Source organism: Balaenoptera ricei, chromosome 5 (genome assembly GCF_028023285.1).
Source record: "Balaenoptera ricei isolate mBalRic1 chromosome 5, mBalRic1.hap2, whole genome shotgun sequence".
In the NCBI taxonomy this organism is placed as follows: domain Eukaryota; kingdom Metazoa; phylum Chordata; class Mammalia; order Artiodactyla; family Balaenopteridae; genus Balaenoptera; species Balaenoptera ricei.
Window position 1 is genome coordinate 23,517,838 of NC_082643.1, and position 20,545 is coordinate 23,538,382.

Genomic DNA, 20,545 nt, shown 5'->3' on the forward strand with positions numbered 1-20,545 from the left:
GGAAGGTGCCAACAAAGAAAGAAATAGTACAAAGATAAATAAGTCGTCATACCTTCCATCAAGAAACCAAAATAATTTCAGCAGAAAGAAATCAGATACATCAGTATCTATAAAACCAGAGAGAAAGTGATAAAGTAATTATAAAGAACTATGAGAGTTCATATAAAGCGGAAATAATATGCAGAGGAAATAGTCAAAAACGACTTTGAGGTTAGAATTCCGGGAAAGTAGAAAGAGGATATTGCTACTGGTGTGATTAGAGAACCTAGGAAAAGAAAGGCATTTCGGAGGATGGTGGCAAGTTTCATTTTAGACATTTAAAGTTGCAGTGCTGCCTGTGGGGCACCGGATGGAAATGATGAGTGAGCTTTCTCTGAGAAAGCTAGAGGCCAGAGATAAGGATGTAGCTGTCTTCTGTAAGGAGATAACAGTTAAGTGGGAGTGGAGGAGATCATCAGGAGAGAGAGTATAGAAAGAGGAGAAAAACTTTGGGAATACACATATAATTTGTGCAAAAGCAGGAAAGGGAGCCAGAAAATAAGACAGAGCGAGATAAGCCCAAAACATTAAGAAATAATTAAGGCCAGTGAATGCTTATCATTTTTGCCTGCCTGAGACTCCTTCCCCATCATCCAGTAACAGACCACCTCCCTGCGATGGGAGCCCCCCTCTATGTGATTTAGTTGGGGCTGACCAGGGAACATTGGACCCATACTTGTCCACTCTCTGGTGGAGCTACTGAAGAAATCTTCTTCCACTAGGATTGCCAGAAGTCTATGGGCTCCTTAGGCCACTTTTCCACCATGTGAAAGAAGGTGAACTAATAAGCAGAGAAAGGCAGGAATCCAATACCATCACTCATCCCCTGGATACATCTGTGCCTAAAGCTGCTTCTGCCCCTTGAATCTTCAGTTACCTGAGCCAATGAATTTCCTTTTTGACTTAAGCTAATTTCACTTAAGTTTCTTTTACTTACAAATGAAAGAGTCCTAATTGATATATAAGGTAATTATTTTAAAGACATTTTTAAAGCTAGCAAAGGAATGTTACGTCCAGAACCTGTGTGAAAACAAAAAGATAAGCTTCTCTACCCTTCTTCCTTTTCCCAACACATGGGCTGTCTTCTCTACTTGGCTGTCTAGTCAAATGGCATCCACTAAATAATACAAAGCAATAAGACCATCTGATCCTGTACCCATTAAGCCTAGGCCTTCACACTATGCCACAAATGAAATATCACCCCACTCAAAGGTCACCCCAGAGATGGTTTCAGATTCTGTTTTGCACGGACTGTGGTTCTGTGGAAGATGAGCAGCCCACATTCCTAATCAGGCCGCTGCTACAGGTATGGCTGAGCTCTCAAGGCAGGGAGAGAGAGTCCTCCTGATGCATTTAGACTCAGGGACGATCAAAACTAGAATGAAATATCAAGTCCTGTCAGTTTTTCTGGGTTGTTAAGTAATTGAGCCACACAAACTTTTTTAAACCCAGTATTCTTGCATTTCAAGCAGAGAAGCCAACATGTTGCTTCATCCTTCTAAGCTACCATCATATAACCATACAACTACGAGGCCAGGAACTGGTCTCAGATTGTTAAGAGTGTATTAGGAAGAGGAAAAGATGAAGATCCAAAATCATTATGTAGTGGGAAAGAAACTTCTGGAATCCTTGCGCTCATATCCACCTTAGTATTTACTAATGCTAATACTAACAATATAATAGTGTATGCTGGCACACAGCAGGGCTTAGTAAATACTTGTTGAATGAACAAATTAGTAAATGAATGAATGAACCCCTCACTTGTCTTCACAGTAATTTTTAAAACCAGTTGCAAAACCTGTTTAAGTTCATAGTAGTAACCTAAACAAAATGATATAAAAGCAAAAAAAGTATAAAAGCAAAAGAAGATGAAGTATACACAAGAATGTTTCAAATATGGCAAGAGAACAATTTAAATATTTAAAGCTTAAAAGGGTGGTTTGAGTTTAACAATTGGGAGGCCATTTCTGACTCTGAAACCAGTGAACAGTCCCATTAATTTTCCCCTTCAGGGGTGACTGCACAACGTCAAGGAATTGGTGATTTAAATGCTCCACACTGGCAGCAGGAGCGGCAAAGTGGGAGTGACCATGGGCATCACTTCCAGGATTGTTACTGACACAACAATGGAACTACCCAACCACAGTTGCAAGGAACTCACATACCACTTCCAAACAGCCTGGCTCTTGCACAACATATATGTGTGCTCAATCACCCTCTACCAACTTCCTCTTGAACTTTTTCCCAATTAATTTCCTCTTTAAAGTTTACTCATGATTACTTCACCATGATAAAAGAGTTTTCTAAGGTTTGAGCAAAGAACATTCCAGAAAGATGATCTTCTAAGGTGTAAAAGGTGGCTAATCAAGCGATCCCAGCTCTGTTTCCCCAAGATTTGTTCTTCCATTTTTCCCGCAGATTTCCTTACAGTTCTTACTGAAGCCACTATGGTGCTGACGCAGTCCTCCCACAGTGTACACAGGCGTGCACACACACACGTGCTTATACACATTCTCAAAGCTCTTCCTTAACAGCAGACAAAAAGAGCCTTTCCTGGATATATTATTTAAAGGAGAAAGATGCTTTATTTTATGATACATTGATAAGGGAAAAAACAGATTATTACAAAACAATATGTATAGAATGATACCACTGCTCTAAATAAGGTTAAATAAAATCTGGAGATACGGTGCAAGAGGGCTCCCTTTTCTCCACACCCTCTCCAGCACTTACTGTTTGTAGATTTTTTGATGATGGCCATTCTGATCGGTGTGAGGTGATACATCATTGTAGTTTTGATTTGTATTTCTCTAATGATTAGTGATGTTGAGCATCCTTTCATGTGTTTGTTGGCAATCTGTATGTCTTCTTTGGAGAAATGTCTATTTAGGTCTTCTGCCCATTTTTGGATTGGGTTGTTTGTTTTTTTCACATTGAGCTGCATGAGCTTCTTGTAAATTTTAGAGATTAATCCTTTGTCAGTTGCTTCATTTGCAAATATTTTTTTCATTGCAGCTCTATTTACAATAGCCAGGACATGGAAGCAACTTAAGTGTCCATCGACAGATGAATGGATAAAGAAGATGTGGCACATATACACAATGGAATATTACTCAGCCATAAAAAGAAACAAAATTGAGTTATTTGTAGTGAGGTGGATGGACCTGGAGTCTGTCATACGGAGGGAAGTAAGTCAGAAAGAGAAAAACATATACAGTATGCTAACACATATATATGGAATCTAAAAAAAAAAAAAAAAAACAATGGTTCTGAAGAACTTAGGGGCAGGACAGGAATAAAGATGTAGACGTAGAGAATGGGCTTGAGGACACGGGGAGGGGGAAGGGTAAGCTGGGACAAAGTGAGAGAGTGGCATGGACATATATACACTACCAAATGTAAACTAGATAGCTAGTGGGAAGCAGCCACATAGCATAGGGAGATCAGCTCGGTGCTTTGTGTCCACCTAGAAGGGTGGGACAGGGAGGGTAGGAGGGAGACGCAAGAGGGAGGAGATATGGGGTATATGTATATGTATAACTGATTCACTTTGTTATACAGCAGAAACTAACACACCATTGTAAAGCAATTATACTCCAATAAAGATGTTAAAAAAAAAAAAATCTGGAGATAACATGCTTCAATTTACCTCTGGTGGTGAAATTATGGACGATTTTTTGTTTTTTCCTTTCTGCTTCTCTATATCTGCCAAAGTTTTAGTCAACATGCATGTATTCCTATTTTAATTAGGAAAATAAAGTTAAATCATGAGGGTTTTCCAATCTTTTCACAGGTTCCTCCAAACACAATTAAGACAGGCTGGAATTTTTTTTAATTTTTACTAAAGAAAAAGAAATTTTAAAAGCTGTGATACACTCTTTAAAAGAGGTTTACAAAATTTTCTGATGACCACAGCTACTGACAAGGTTCTCAGCCCTTTCCCCCCTCTACATGCAGTTTCCAAGGCTCTCTCACCCCCAGAAGCCTGGTGTGGTGTCAGAGCACAAATAATCTGGATTTTTGACTTCATGATCCTGACCTGGCTCCAGGGGCTGGGGCCACCCTGCTTTCCATCACCAGCAAGATAGTCCCCTAGGCCTCCTCCCATTTGCTGCCAAGACCAAAAGGTCTTTTGGACTTGCTTCTCGCCAAGGGCTCCCCACTAAGTCCCCTGGGAGATAAAGTGTGGAAGGCTTGCTTGCCCCTTCTCCAACTCAAGGCTGGGGCAGATGCCACAAGAAGTGAGCTCATCCTCAAAGTCATCTAACCTCTGCATACGTGAAATGACCTTGTCCATCACAGACCCAATCATATCACAACCATTTAGCACAGTGGTTCTCAAAGTGCGGTCCAGGGACCCCCCCCCCCCACCCCGCCCAGGGGTTACCAAGACCCTGCCAGAGAAAATGCAAGGTCAAAATGATTTTCATAATAATGCTAAAACTGCATTTTCCTTTTTCACTCTCATTCTTTCATGAGTGAACAATGGATATTCCAGAGGCTAAATAACATGTCACAACAGATTGACTACAGAAGCACATATGAGAATTCAACTATCTTCTACTAAGCCAGACATTAGAGATTTGCAAAAATGTAAGACAATGCCATTCTTCTAATTTTTTGTCATGGTAAATACAGTTATTTTTCATTTAAAAAACAATGTTAACATGGCATGGCCTTATTACTGTTATTTTTTTGTATGTTAAATAAATATTTTAAATTTTCCTTAACATTAATTTCCATAATGGTAGATATCAATAGATATAAACCACATGTACTTTAGTATATTGGGGTCCTCAATAATTTTTAAGAGTACAAAAGGGTCCTGAGACCAACAGGTTTGGCCTAGAGCATAAGAATGACAGATGGGCCCTTACATTTAACTGACAAGTTGGGAACTTCTAACTAACCTTACCCAATACATGTCTCATCTTGTTTATCCTTACTCACCCCACACACAAGACTATTTCTATTGAAATATTGCCGTTGTCACTCTTCTGTTCAAACTGGCCCCCAACACACACACCAAAAAAAAACTTTCCTTCTGCCAAGAGTCTGAAGACCTAACACTGAAGAATTATCTGTCCCCAACCTTCCTTCCTCCTTTTGCCCTCCACCAAAAGCATCCTTAAACTCTCTGTTTTAACCAAGCAGTTCTAATGCCTTGTATTTTACCTTCACTGTGACTTTGCATGCCCCATGAGCCCTACTTAGAATTCTGAGATACCTCCTCTCAAAGTATCCAACTTCTATCTGTCTTATATTTGGTCCCCACTGCCTCTACTTAATATTACTATGCTCTCCAGACGCCCCTACCCATAGGATTTATATGTTTAGCACTTACTGTGTGCTTCCTCGTATTACCATCTGCTCTTGAAAATGGGTATCTCTTTAATAAGATCATGAACATCTAGAGAGGAAGGATGTATTATTTCATATCTTCCTCAACTCCTAGCAAAGCTTCAGACATGTAAGTCACTCAACTTATAACAATCACTAACATGATAGATTAAGGAAAGGGCAGGGAATGAAAGAAGATTAGAAACTAGCACATAGTGTCTGAATATAATTCTGAGAAATACAAATTGATAACCTGAGACTTATTTACTAGGAACTCTGAAGAATCAAATTTTCTAGTCACAAGTTGCCTTGCTCATTCTATAAAACTTACCCGGCATCAACTCAGTAGAGCCCTGATACTACAAATAAACTAATACTGACACCAATGTTTCCAAGTTGCCATAAAAATTACAGCTATGGGCTATGGAGAAAATCTGAGTCTAAATTATGACCAAAGAACTCTAAAAATTTCAGAAATTAGAAGGAATAAAAACTTAATTATTTCCTTCTACTGATATGACACACAGGTTCAATTTTAACATATTATTCCTTTTCTACTATTTTTTTATTAGTGTGTCTGCGTCAAATAAATGGATTGCTGGCTTACTTTGAACTAAATGAGACATCTAGGTTGACTGAAATAATTTTAAAAGTTATATTGGTGTAAAATTTATTGTAAAAGTTTGAAGTTATTCATTCATTTAACAAATATTTCCTGAACACCTACTATATGCTAGACACTATGCTAGTTACAGGAATAAAGAAGGTGACTGAGATAAACCCAATCCCTAACCTCACAATAGATATCACAGACTAGTACAGGGTTCAGATTTTAAAAAAAAGTAATTACAGTATGTCCCGGTAAGTGCTAGGGTAGGATCCATGAATGTTGAAGAAGACAGAATAACTAACCTACCCTAACGTAATGGGATTGTCCAAGGATTCCTGGAGAAAACAACATCTAAGATGAGATGTGATGAAAAAAGGAGAAATAAAGTTGGAGAAACATGGGGGGTAAGGGTAGGTACTGCAGGGCCTTAAATACCAGGCAAGAAGTTTAGATTTTATTCTAACAGTAATTAGAAGCCATTTGAAGATGGTGAAATGATCAGATTCGCGTACTTGGGATATAAATCCGGCAGCAACATGAAAGATAGGACATGGGGCAGCAAGGAAGGCCGTGGGCAGCATAATGCCAGGCACAAACAGAATGCAAGATCTGTGTCTAATTAAATCTCACAACAATCCCATAAAGTAGATAAAATTATCCCCCTTACACTAAAGAGAACACTGGAATTTAGAGATATTAAGTAAGCAGTATTTAAGCTATTGTGACACGACTTATGCGCGTTTGACATGGGAAGTAGAGAGACAGAGGACTCAAGAATAACATCCAATTTTTCAGCTTAGTCAGCGGAGTGGATGTTGACACTGATCACCGAGACTGACAAGACAGGATTACAGTAAGTCCTCTACATACGAACCTTCAAGTTGCGAACTTTCAAAGATGCGAAAGTGCATTCGCATGTCCAATCACATAAGTTAGTTCACGTGTCTGGTGTACATTGTCATGTGTGTGCATCCTCTACAAGTGGTTGTGCTTTTGTGTACCTTACTGTACAGTACTGTATAGAGTACAGTAGTACAGTATCCTTATTTCAAGCCCAGGATGTCCAGAAGCAAGCGTAAAAGCAGCAGTGATGTAGCTGGTACTGCTAAGAAGCGCCAAGCGATGATGATGGAAACAAAAGTGAAAATAATTGCGAGAGCGGAGCAAGGCTAAAAGATGGTAGGCATTGTTCATTCTAATAACACTGAACTCCCTACTGTGCAACACGAGGAGCTTACTAATGAAGACCTGACGGAATTGGAGGCCCAGAGAAAGGACAAAGAGAGATGAGAGGAAGAAGAAGTAACTGAAGAACCGAAGAGATTCACAACGCGGGAAATGGCAAGGGGATTTTCTTTATTTGAGGAGGCACTGTTAGTTTTTAAGGCACAGGACCCAAACTTAGAACGGTGCACGAAGGTTGCAGCAGCCGTTCAAAATGCAATCCAGTGCTACCGTGTCATCAATGACGAGAAAAAAAGAGCTACTATCCAGACATCACTGGATCGCTTTTTCAAGAGGGTAGATAGAATTGAATCCAGCAAGGAACCAGAACCTGTGGCCTCAGTGTCAGGCGTGAGTGAAACTGCAGCTTGCCCTCCATCTCCTATTGCTGACGGTCCTTCAGCTCTACCATCTCCCATCTCCTCTCCCTCCTCCAGTCAGTAACTCTTCTTGCCTGTTCACTCGATGCCAGCCCCTGATGCCAGCAGTTGTACTGTACTACTGTACTTTTCAAGGTACTGTAAGATTAAAAATGTTTTATTTTTTATGTTTGTTGGGTTTTTTATGTATTATTTGTATGAAAAGTATTATAAACCTATTACAGTACTGTACTATACAGCCGATCGTGTTACTTGGGTACCTAGGCTAACTCTGTTGGACTTACGAACAAATGGGACTTACAAACGTGCTCCTGGAACAGTACTCATTCGTATGTAGGGGACTTACTGTACCAGAAGGTGTTGATGGAGAAAGGATGGAGTTGACGAGTTCCATTTGGGACAGGTTTAGACCTGCTGAGTTGGGGAGGGGAGAGAGTTAGACATCAATCGGCAACCAGGATGTGCATGGCTGAACCTCAGGAGAGAAATGTGAACCAAGCCAACCTAAGCAGAAAGCACCCACAGACAGGTGATAACTGCAGCCAGAGGAGTGACTGAGGTTGCACAGACAGAGTGTGCAAAATCAAAAGGAAGAGTGCTTAGGATAGAACCCCAAGGAACACCGATGTTTAAAGGATGAGCAAAAGACACTGAAATTGAAAAGAAGCAGCCAGAGAGGAAAGAAAACCAAACCAAGGTAGACACAGCTGTGGGCAAGGAGAGGATGTGTTTCAAGTAGGATGTGTTCAACACTGTCAAAATTAAGACAGAGGTAAAGCCTGAGAATCTCTCATTGTATTTAGCAATAAGAAGGTCGGGGTGACGTCCTATAGAGCAATTTGAAGGAAGTATTGGGGACAGAGCCATACCGCAATGTGCTGAGGAGTGTCTGGAAGGTGAGAAAATGGAATAGACTTCATACGTGTCCACCACCCAGTTATATAAAGAAAGTAAGGCACGAAGACCATGGGATATTCAGGGGATTCATAGCACAGGGGCCATGCTAAGGCAGCACCTGCCTAAAACCAGCACAATGGAGAAGAATTGAGGATTCAGTGTTGGCACCTCTGTTCTCCCAGTCAAATTTGGGCCCTTGGTGACTTCTGCCAAAGACTTCTTTGGGCCTCAGTTTCTGGGGAAACTGCTATGTCCCAATTCTCTCACAACACTGTTTGGAGTATCAAATGTCAATGATCAGGAAATAACATTGCAAGGTTGAAAAATAGCTTGTGAAGGAATTGATAATCTTGTTTTAGAGCTAGACCTGACTATTGCGGAGACAGCTCCAGCAGGAAGAATAGTAATAATAATTTTTTTTCTTGTTTTACTGAAACAAAAGAAATCTCAGCAGAAAATACCTTCCTGCTTTAAATGACTGTACTGTTCCCAGTGGCTTCAAGAAACTAGCATCAGTTCTACTTTGACACTGAGGCACTTGGATGACATATCAGGCACTAAGATTTTTGGAAAATAAACCAGCCCCTCCGTGGGATGATATTCTTCAGTATATGTGGAGAAACAGTGGAGAGAGAGCATGGACTTTGAAGTCTAGTCACTCTGGATTGGAACCCTCACTCTGCCACTTCTGAGCTATGACTCTGAGGGAGGTATCCAACCTCGCTGAGACTGGGTCTCCTCATGGGAAAACCTAGAGTACTTAGCCTGTGAGATGAAGAGGCTTAATGGGATGGTATATAAGAAGGTACTGAGCACAATGCCTGGCACATGACAAGTACTCCATAAATGTTAACTATTACTTCTATTAGGGTAGGACCTGCTCCCTCTGCTGGAGTGAAGGTCCTACCTGAACATTTACTTAAATGGCATTTATCCCAAGATTAGGGACAGAGCCAGTGCCTAGACTTTCTCAAAAGATGTGTAGGTAAAGTAACCAAAGAATATACATGAATTCTGAGATCCCTGCTCCTAAAGAAAACTGCAGAGCATCATGATTTGATATTCAAACTCAAGTACCTGGTATCATCAGTAGGGTGCATCCCTTAACAGAAGGGTCCATGTGTTTTCTAGCATATGTGTTCAATATTCATTTAAAGCAGGATCTGTTACCCAACTCAGAATCGTCTTACTGATTTTACCTCTCGTTTGAAGTTTGGACTAACTTCTCTTTCCCTGTCCCTGAAGAGACACATCCCTGACTTATCATAGTCAGACCAAAGTGACGCCTGTTCTCTTACCTGCTTCCCAACTAATAAGGTCAGCTGAAGGTGGAGGACCCTGGATTCTTTTAGCTTGCAAAACCCATACAGAGGTCCTGAGGTAAATCTAAATTTAAAAGCACAATTACATCAATTTCTACAAGTATAATATGGATTTCCAATCATTCACATTTCAGTATTGATGTAAAATTTGGACAAAAATAATCAAACAAAGCCAACTCCTAAATATAGCCTCAGAAGTCCTCTGAGAGGACCTAAGGTTTACATTTTCAGGAGTTTACATTTTTCAGGAGTTTATTACTAGTGTTTGTTTGATGAAAGGGAAGAAGAGGCAAATGGTAAAAGCCTTTCTCAAGATGAGAGTCACCACTGAAACTAACACTGAAACCGAAGTCATTGGACTGATGTATTTCTCACTGAACTTTTTATTTCATTAATCCTTGCTGTCTTTTTATAGCACTGCTTTCCTCTAAGTTGAGTGACCCTAAGGTGCTCAGGCCTCCAGTGAAAGACAATTTTGTTAAGGGTAGTTAAGCTATTGTTAAGCTATATCAACTAATACAGTATTATAATATAATAACTATGCATTGAGCATATAATTTGAGCCAGGCATGATGCTAAGTAGTTTACATGCATTGTCTTTTTTGTTATTTATTTTTTTAAGTAATACAGGTAATGGGAAAAAATAGATTGTTTGAGTTACTACACGTAATACACATAGTAGTAAATATAGAAGTGCCTAAAATACAGTGATACTCAGTAATTATTATTATTGCTCTTATATTTTTGTTCACAACCATCCTATGAGTAAGGTTCATTTTTTCAATTCACAGATGTGAAAACTGAGTATTAAAGAGGTTAAGTCATTTGCCTGTGATTCCCAGCTAATAAGTGATTAGAATTTCAGCCCATGTCTGTTTAAACCCCAAGGACAAATTGTTAACCATTATGTTGTATTCCTACCACAATTAGAGACCCAAGAAGCCCATTGAATATACCGATGACAAGTGTATTATTTTTGAATACGTTCAAAAATAGAACTAAAACAGAACTAAAGCCTTAGAGGCCTTATCAATGCTCACTTGGTTTTTTTATTTCTCTAACTATTTAGTTAAGTATAAAAAAAGTCAAGGTATTAAATATTTGGACTTCAAAGGCATAATACTACTTTTCAGGTTAACACCTTTGATCTAGATTCACAGATTTTTGTTTTTGTTCTCCTTAAGCTTCAGGCCAAGAAAAACAACAGAGGACCTTTGGAAGGAGACAGAAACCAAATTAAACAAGGCTCCATTCTGAAGATTTTCTATGTTCCCACATCCCATCATCACAAAGGTAACTCAGGGATAGTTTCATTTCTTTACAAAATAAACCTCAAGACTCGGCAAACCCATCTGGCTCCTGAAACAGACAACTGGGAATAGTTTGAGATAAATTAATTAGTTTCAATTACAAACAGGAATCCTACCATCATCTGAAGTTGGAAATGGGAACACTCTCTGAAAACTACAAGTTTCTTAGGTTGTCTAGAGTTTAGTAACATTCTTTTTTTTTAATAAATTGCATTTTAAATGATCCTAATATTAACTGTGCGCACTTAGTAATATGGACAGTCCCTTGAGGACATGCCACTCTGAATCCAAGTAACTGGCAAACTCTTGTTACCAATCACATGAGGCTACCCTCCTTATGGGGTTGCTTTTCTTTTCCCTGAGGAATGCCAATCCTTCTCAACTTCAGGCCTGTTTTCCATGCCTATTTATATTCCTATTTTTCTCCCCCGACCCCTACTACCACCAAAAGAAATTTAACATAGAGGATTCAAATGTATATTGATTTTAACATAGAGGATTCAAATGTATATTGATTTTAAAGAAAAAACTCTTAAACTGCAGTCATAGTTGAGAAGCAATGGGTTTTTATGACTGGGAAATGAAGTCCCTGACCATCAACATCTCCCAATGTGGGCATCACCTGGAAACAGAAAGATGGTGTGAACCATGGAAAGCACAGAGGCTGAAAATCTCCCACCCAGCTACTCTACTTTGAATATCTCTAGAGAGAAATAAAGATCTATCTCAATTAAGGGAAAAAGTTTACCACTCCCTCTCCTGGTAACTGTGTGAGAGCTCAAACTCCCATCTAGCAGCAATGAGATTCTAAGAGTTAGTAATTCTGTTAGAGTTAGTACCTCTGTTAGGGTTAGTAATTCTGTTAGAGTTAGTACCTCTGTTAGGGTTAGTAATTCTGTTAGAGTTAGTACCTCTGTTAGGGTTAGTAATTCTGTTAAAGTACTCTGCTCACCTACTCTTCCCTCATTGCTTCAACTCATTCCCTAGCACCGATGCACAGTCCTCTTTCTCCAGTGTTGTGCAGTCAGCAATGCAGCTGCTTCACAGGCATGAAAAAGGAGGACTTAACAGGATTAAGAGGAACAAACTATTATGTATAAAATAAGCTACAAGGATGTATTGTACAACACAGGAAATACAGCCAATATTTTATAACTATAAATGGAGTATAATATTTAAAAGTTGTGAATCACTGTATTGTACACCTGTAACTTATATAATATTGCACATCAACTATACGTCAGTTAAAAAAGAAAAAAGATAATTAACATGTAAAAAAAAAAAAAAAAAGGATTATCTGCCAGAGAGAAGATGGCACAATTTTTTTTTTTTAAAATAGGAGGACTTACATTCTAAACTGCCTGAAGAGAGAGTGAATTCATTGGCAGAATTCTTCTAGAGTAAAAGTGAGAACAGGACTGAAAAATTTAACACTAGACACGGATGTTTCTCCCCTTATCTGCAGTCTATCCATAGAAGAAAGAAGAAGCTGATTAATATGTCTTTCTCCAGGAAAACTTTTGAAACTCAGAATTAGGAAAACTATTGTTGCCAAAATATTTTCTCCAAGAAAAATTCATTATATAAGAAAGAATGAAAGAAACTTTCATTCTATAAAAGAGAATTCATGTAACCCACAAGAAGATCCATCTTGTGATTAATAGCACAGACACATTTGGCACAAGCAGATGTTCATCCAGTAAGGATTTTAAAAACCAAAACAAACAAGCAAAATCCTCCAAAAGGAGAATTGACTGACTTGTAACTCCTCCACAAGGTGTTTCCCAGAAGGCTCCCACAGAACATGGTTCCCAAAAGTATTTGTTTGGCAGTTAATCTCACACAGCCTAGTGATACGTCTTGTAATATTTCTTTCAGTGATTACTTAACTACTGCAGTTTTGCCTTGCATACTTTTCAAAAGTTTCCACCTTATTTCTTAATTAGATTATAAGCTCTCTGAGGATAAGGACCTGTCATCCTCATTGTAGTTTCTGTAGTCTTAATACTGTTCCCTTAACGTGACTAAACAATGGAGCTACATAAGCGACTGATGATTTGTAACTTCTACCCATAGATCAAAATCTGAGATTAACAGTTGCCCTGGCTAGGGAGAGTATGATTTTCTAAACTATAATTCAAAAAATCCACTATAGGATTTAGGATTGCCTGAGGTTCTACCACTTACTGTGTGATTTTGGTCAAGTACTTAATCTCTCAGCACCACATATTTCTCATGTGTAAAATTAAGTTAATAATGGTATCTGTATCACAGGATTGTTGTGATTTTGAAAGGCGTTAATACAGATAAAGTGGTTAAGAGTTATGTCACACAGGAAAAAACCAATAAATCCTAGATATAATTATTTATGTTATGTACAAAAGGGTCTATGTGACTCCTAGGGTAGTGGGTAAAGATGCAAGTTTGGGAGTCAGAGATAGAAAGAATGAAGGGTATTTTCTCATATGGATCCCAATCATCCCTGGCACGAAAGCAAACTAAGCTCTTGACATCACAGTCAAATGAATTACGAGTGTCTCTCATTTTCCTAAAACCTTTTGGAAACAATGATCACACCTGTACACAGTCAACTTAAATGAGAGTGATATATCAAAATAGGTCCATTGTCTTGAAGGAAAAGCCACCGGAGACCTAAGCACAACCTGGCCCTTCCTGCCAGTTTCTCACCTGAACAAGCAGGTTGGAAGGCATTCCTAGATTTACGCCCTCATTTCTCAGAATATAAAGGAAAAAAAAAAAAAAAGAGGGAGAGAGATGCTCTTTCTCCCCTCCATCCATGATCAGTGCTTCCCAGAACCTCCCTCATGTAATGCACCATTACCCTCCATCCCAAGAAAAAGTACACTAAGCAACAACAAGCTATGCATACAACATGTATGTAATGACCACACACATACACCCCTTCTGTTTGCTACAGACCGCTAGCCTGGCCATCCATTGAAATAAGCCAAGAGTTACCTCACTGCCTCTCCCTCTGGCATCCTTGTGCCATAAACTAATGAAAGGAAAGATCTAACAATAGTTAAATGACTGCTACAGGCAAAAGACTTGAAGTAGAAAATATCTACCTTTGGGGCTTTTGCCTACTCTTCAGTCACGGCTGCTCTTCCAGAAGAAGGCAGAGCCTTTATGTACCTCCTGACGGCCTCCAGGATCAAGCAATCATTACATCTCCTACAAACCACTGCAGTTTCCTCCTTAGCTCCTGTCTCGACCCACTCCGACACACTCCACGCTCTCAAGCAGATGAATTTTCCAAAAACACAAGTCTGATCCCATTCCACTTTTTCTGAAATACTTTAATCAGACGTATCGTTCTATCATGCATTATAGTTACGTGTGCACATGTCATACGTCTACCTATTAACTGTAAAGTCATGTGAGGGCTCAAATTGCCTTACTCATATTAAACCATCTTCACTCATTCATTCAAAAATATATATAATGAATACATGTTATGTACCAGGCACTACACTAGCCCCTAGAGAGATGAGTCAGATCAGTCCCTTCAATCTGTTCAAAATCTTATGGGTGTGTGTGTTGGGGTCGAGGAGAAGCCATATAAACAGAAATTTATAATATGTATAAAATTATGTCCATATTATAATTGCAATATATAATATGCTATGATTTCATAGGCACCAATTAATATAGGGTCACATAAAAGGGGGCTCCTACTAAACCCCTGAGCAGGCTAAGAAAGGCTTCTCAGAAGAAGTAATGTCTAAACTGATACCTAAAACATAAGCACACGTATATGGCGAACCAGGAACTACCGGCAGTCCATGAAGACTGGAATAGTAGCAAAGGATAAAGCTTGAGAAATATACAGGAAGCAGATCATAAAAAGGCTTAAGCCACATTAAAGTGTTTAAAGTTTAACTTGAAGGCATTTAATTGTTTTAATAAAATGAGCAATATGATTAGATTTGTACTTTTAAGGGACCACCCTAATTAGAGTATAGTAGTTATTTGAAATATTTGTTGAACACATGAATAGCTAAGTGTCGTTAGCATAATAAAAAATTTCAAGAATTCAAAAAGACAGCAAATCAGTGGTGGCTGTGATGCCCCAGAAAGGTTTTATGGCGTTTAGCTGGGTTTTTTAAAATTTAAGATTTTGATAGGGCAATTCAAGGAAAAGAAGGACATTGCAGTTGGAAACAGGAAGGGTGCAAGGAAGATAATGAGGTAAAAAAGTGGTTGAGTAGAAGCATACGTTGATTTCAGAGAAGAATGAATAATTTAATTTAGTGAGTGCTAGGTCTGGGCAGGCATGTTAACATCTCAGGGTCAACCTTGTGGTGCAGAGCCTTAAATGCCAGTCTTCAGATTTAGACTTCACCAGCCAAGAGACAGTTCACGGAGGAGATCTGAAAGAAGAGAGACATACTCCAAGTATTGCTTTAGGAAGATTGAAGGTGAATTGAAAGGGATTTAAAAACAAGGTTCAGGCAACCTGTGAAAGAAAAAAAGATGTGCTGCAGGATAACGTATCAAATGAAAAAATAAAGTTAGGAGAGAGAAGTAAAAGCCTAAGGTTGAGTGATGGTGGGAAACAAAGGTTGCCTCACATGCCAAACTGCCACACCCACACCCACATCTCCATCACCCCCACTAAGCCTCCTCAGGAGACTGAGTTATTTAAATGGAGACATTTCCTGCAGCTTAGTGTGATAATTCAGAGGTGAGGTGTTCTGAAGGAGATAGGAAGAGAAAAGACCACTTGGAGAATGAGAAAGGAACATCTGAACAAACAAAAAGTGGCACTGAGCCCATTCTTAAATCCCCTAAATTAATCACCCAGGGTATTCACTCAGCTGGGGCTTCCCTTTGTATTTTAGAAACTCCCTGAGATAGAGCAGACTCACACTCAGTCATGGGCCCCAGCGACCCATTTAGATAAAAGAGCTCCCTCCTCTCACTTGTCTGGGTTGCTTCTTCTACCTGTTCTTTGTACCCTCAGAAACCATAAGAAGCAAAACAGTAAACTCAATTATTCTATTGTTTCCAGCTTGAACTCTGGTCACTTTGATCTCCCAAAGCAACAAGTTCTTTTAATAGTACTTAAGGACACTGAAAAAATATTAGAAGACCTTCCAAAATTGTCTAAATTTTTAGTACAGTAGTCCTATTACATGGGAAAAGCTGACCTAAGCCCTCATCCAAAGGAACAATGTCATCTGTAAACAGATCTCATAGAAGATTCAATAAATCCCTGGCCCAAAGAAATAAATTCTATCTTTTCAACCTTCTTCAAAGTCAGAAAATCAAGCTTTTCACATATATTATTATTCTACTTTGCTGCAGGTAAGGAAACTAAAATTGCATTCTTTAAGGTATGGAGCTATTAACAGCCCTAAATTTTGCTCCAAACTGGACGATTTCCTGCTGGAGCAGATATAAATGTCAGCAAATTAACAGATTCTTCTGGAATGGCATTTCATTCGACATCATTTAACTGATGATTGTTGTTTTCATTAGGACTTTTTAGAACATCCAACAGATGTTCGCTAGGTCTGATTAAGTGATAAATTTTCCATGGCTTCCCTTTATTTCCAAAGTAACTATGGGCTGCTTCGCATCACTTTTTGATGCCCACAGAGGCCATAATGAGGGTAGTTAAATATGCAAACAGAAGAATGAGAAACAAGGTGTCAACATACTTATAATTTACCTATTGGGGTGTCCTACTTACTCGTAAACTGGGACTCATACTGCTAATAAACTTAAGCAATTTTCCTAAATTATTTAAGTATATTTTCCAGTGTCTTTGCCAAGGCGTGGCTCAGCAGTCTTTTGTCCCTTTATAATTCATCAACACCTCCAGACATTGCAAGATAAGGAGATAATTTAAGTCAAAACAATGTGTGGGCTACAGATACGCAGCTGCAAGTCAAGTCCCCAAGCTTCCTTCCAAGCATATGACCCCCCTACTCCTACCTAGAAATGCTTTAGTCAGGTCAGCTGTTTCCCCCACTTGAAGAGACTGCAACTAGACAGAAAATACTTAGGAAATTGTTTACTTATTTTCTAAAATATCAGTATAACATGGGGTCATTTCAGTTTTTCCAATGTATCATTTCTTAGACATTGAACCAACTGTAGTGCCATGCCAGAACTGGATCTATAGATAGTTTACTAAAGAACATGCATAAGAGGACCACAAAACCCTTCTAGATCAAAGGAAGGTCACTTTGATCCCTCATGGCATCAGAACCTTATACTTCTTGAATATTGCATGTTTTAAATGAGGTAAGATATTTCTAACAAAAAGAAGGCCAAACTATAATGTTATTAGCAAGGAATTTATCTGATTAAAGTTTCCCTAACTGTAATCTAAGGTCAAATACATCGGGAAATGCTAGATTTCCAAGAGTGGAGTATAGTATGCAACATTTCCCAAGCATCTTGGACCACAAAAACTTTTTGTAACACAAACTAACATCACGCAGAAGTGACAAACAATACGGAAAATACTGAACACTGCCATTCATCACCAGTTGTCACTGGAACCAGAGCAGAAGGGGAAAAAAATCAAAGCACTGAGTAAACAGAGTTTTTAAAAGTAGAGAGAAGTTTGGGGGAGGACGCCAAAAGCACACTTCGCTTACTTCACAATTTTAAGAAATAATCATAGAATATTGATGACGGAAATAACGAAGAATCTATAATATCCTCCTTTTTGAAGTTTACTAGCAGGTATGGTCTTAATTGCTCCTAGGTAACTCATGGTGACCCTTAAATTTTAGGAATTACCATATGCCTGTATAATACTGTGAATATGTCCTAAGATAGGTTTGTTTGTTTGTTTGTTTTTGAATGAATGAATGAACATTCGAATCAAACCCTTGACCTGACAGATGACTAAAAACTGTGGCTTTAAACCCAGTTCGACCCACCGACTGGATGCTTGATCTTGGTCTCAGGGCCCCCCTCGGCCTCCCTATCTCTATACAGTAGGCCCTTCGGCCCTAAATGCCTCGGGTAACGTACACCGGAAAGACAGAACTACATTACGTCTCGATAGCAGTCGTCACCCACCGAGCTACTGTTAACGAGGATGGCCTGTGAGTCACTCTCTCTGCCGGGAAGACTTCAGCACGCCATTCCTGACTAAAACGCATCTCCTAAGATGCTTCCCGCTCTCAACTACTTCATAAACTTTTGCATAAAATCTTATAACCACCAGCGTCTGAGGACTCAGTTCATCGGGCATAAAACTGCAATTTCTGGCTCCCTGGTCACCGCCAGCCCTTTAACCCCGGCCAGAAAGCCAGGTCTAGTAAAGAGCAGGACCCGCCTCACCCTGGAGAAACGTAACGAAATCCTTTCTCCGGCACTTTTCCCCATTAAACAGCGTTCCTGGGCAAATGGACGTCTCCGGACACGCCGGCGGGGAAGGGCGGCCGGGCCCGCGCCCTACCTGGTTGAAGTGCAGCTGCCCGGGCTCGGGGTCGCCCTCCAGAGGGGCGGCTCCCAGCTGCTCCAACAAGCGCCCGAGCTGCGCCGCCGACAGGCTCAGGTTCGCGCCGAACACGCTCAGCACATCCTCGCTGAAGGCGAGCGCGGGCCCCGCCGCCTCCCCTCCGAGGCCGGCGGCCGCCAGGAGCAAGAGCCCAGCCACCGCCCGGCCCGGGGCCATCCTGGCCGGGGCTGCCCCTCGCGGGCCCGAAACGGACTGGAGCGCACAGGGAAGCGCCGGGCGCACCCGCGTCGGTGCCCAAGGGCGCGGGTCAGGCGTCGGCGCCGGTCCGAGTCAGCGGTGGCGCGGGGCGCCCCTGGTCCTCCGCCGCCTTCCAAAGAGCAGCAGCCCGCGACCTGCCGGGCATTGAAGTGGCGCTGCCGCCGGGGGTGGGGAGCGATAGACAGAGCGGGCCCCCGGGCCTCCTGGAGAGCCTGAGATAAAGAGGACAAAGGGGGACAGAGATAAAGGCCACCCGGCTACCGCCGGCCGGCCCCGGGAGCACTGCGAGGCCGGAGCCCTCGAACGCCCGGCGCCCTCGAACGCCCGGCCGGGCATGGGGCCAACTGCCCCGGAGCCGGGTTTGCAAACGTCCCAGGATTAGCGTGCAGTGTGATGACACATGCTCCTTCCGGACTGAAAGCCCTACACCGCGCCACTTCTTAGGAAGAACTAAAAGCACATGGGCTGTAGAACCCCACCTCCTCTTCTTTCTTTCTGCTTAATTCCCTCGCAGCAAGCTTAGAAGGGGTGAGACGTGCAGCCCCCAGGAAGCTGCAGGAAATGGCCCCTCCGGCGTCCTGGGGTTTGAGCGTCTAAACGGGACCCTCCCTCCCCCAGATCTCTTCTCTGCAATGGCAAGCTAGTAGGTTAGCTAGCCTGCTAAGCTCTCACCTCGTCTGTTTCTCCGTCTGTCTGTTTATGTCCACGTGAGTCAGTCCCTCTCTCTCTTTCTCTCTCTCTCTCTCTCAACACTATCCCAGGCAAGTCCGCTGTGAAACTCCGAGATCCTGCCCTGCGCTCTTTACTTATAACTGGAGGAGAGGGCCCTGTCCCCGCCTCCCTGCAGCACGTGGTGACACATTCCCCAGCCTGAACTCCCGCGCGCGTCCACGCCGGGGCGCACAGCCGCTGGCCCTCCCTCCTGGCTGGCGCGGCGCACTCCCACCCCCGGCAGAGCCGGCTCCCCGCCGGCCCCCCTGGGGGTTACCTGAACGCTACCTCCTGGTCCGTATTCCTAGCCTCCTTTCTGGTCTCCGTGGTCTCTTTGTTAGCTTGTTGAAACCAACTTCCTGGAATAGAGTCTGGAACCCTTTGCATTGTCTAAGAGAGTAGCAGGAATTGGGTTTTCGTCTTACTTAATTAACATCAGGAGAAAAAGGAAACCAAATCTGTAGCGGTGGTGGCGAGCTCTCTGAGCCGGCACTGCTCAAGCCGGCCCTTCCTGACGCCGCAAGGGATATCCGCAGATCAGAATGAATGTTTGTTTGTTCAGATGAGGGTTCAAGAAAAGCTGACTTAGGTGTGAGGTCAACAAGCTTGTGCAAAGTGAATGCGGTGTTTGAGGGCAAAGGTTGTGTCTAGTGGCTACAACTGTCCAGAAATAAAGTGAAACCACGAATCACTGTTACATGGCTGAGGACAATAAGAGGAACTCAAAGCGTTGTTCTTGTCTGTCATGGGGGAGAGTGCAGAGCCTCCTAAAATAGCACATTTTAACAGGGGCGCTTAATGCATGTGCTCTTACTGTAAAGTATCAAGGAAAACTGATGTAAGTCAGAGCCCTTGAAGGGGCATTGTCTTCTTGTTTTTGCACTGAATCAAGTCTAACTCCAGCAACTCCAGCCTTCTCCTACACCCAGACTTCTTATCTCAGGAGGTGGGAGTAGGGGGTGGTCAGAAGGAAAAGTAAGTGGGCATCTCTGTGTAAACCATAA

At 41.3% G+C, this 20,545-nt stretch overlaps 1 protein-coding gene across 2 annotated transcripts in view; it reads right to left on the reverse strand.

Moving 5' to 3' along the window:
• The window catches only part of SLC39A8 (solute carrier family 39 member 8), a 70,342-nt gene extending 50,485 nt beyond the window's left edge, over positions 1–19,857 (reverse strand). The window contains exons 1-2 of one of the 2 annotated variants that reach the window (XM_059923923.1): positions 19,819–19,857; positions 18,570–19,042 (exon numbers count right to left, since the gene is read on the reverse strand). In XM_059923923.1, coding sequence (XP_059779906.1) covers positions 18,570–18,788 — 219 coding nt within the window. In that variant the 5' untranslated portion in view covers positions 18,789–19,042; positions 19,819–19,857. Of the gene's footprint in view, positions 1–18,569; positions 19,043–19,502; positions 19,590–19,818 lie in introns of those variants that run through there. The other variant, XM_059923924.1, reaches the window with a different exon arrangement.
• Between the last annotated feature and the right edge of the window lie 688 nt (positions 19,858–20,545).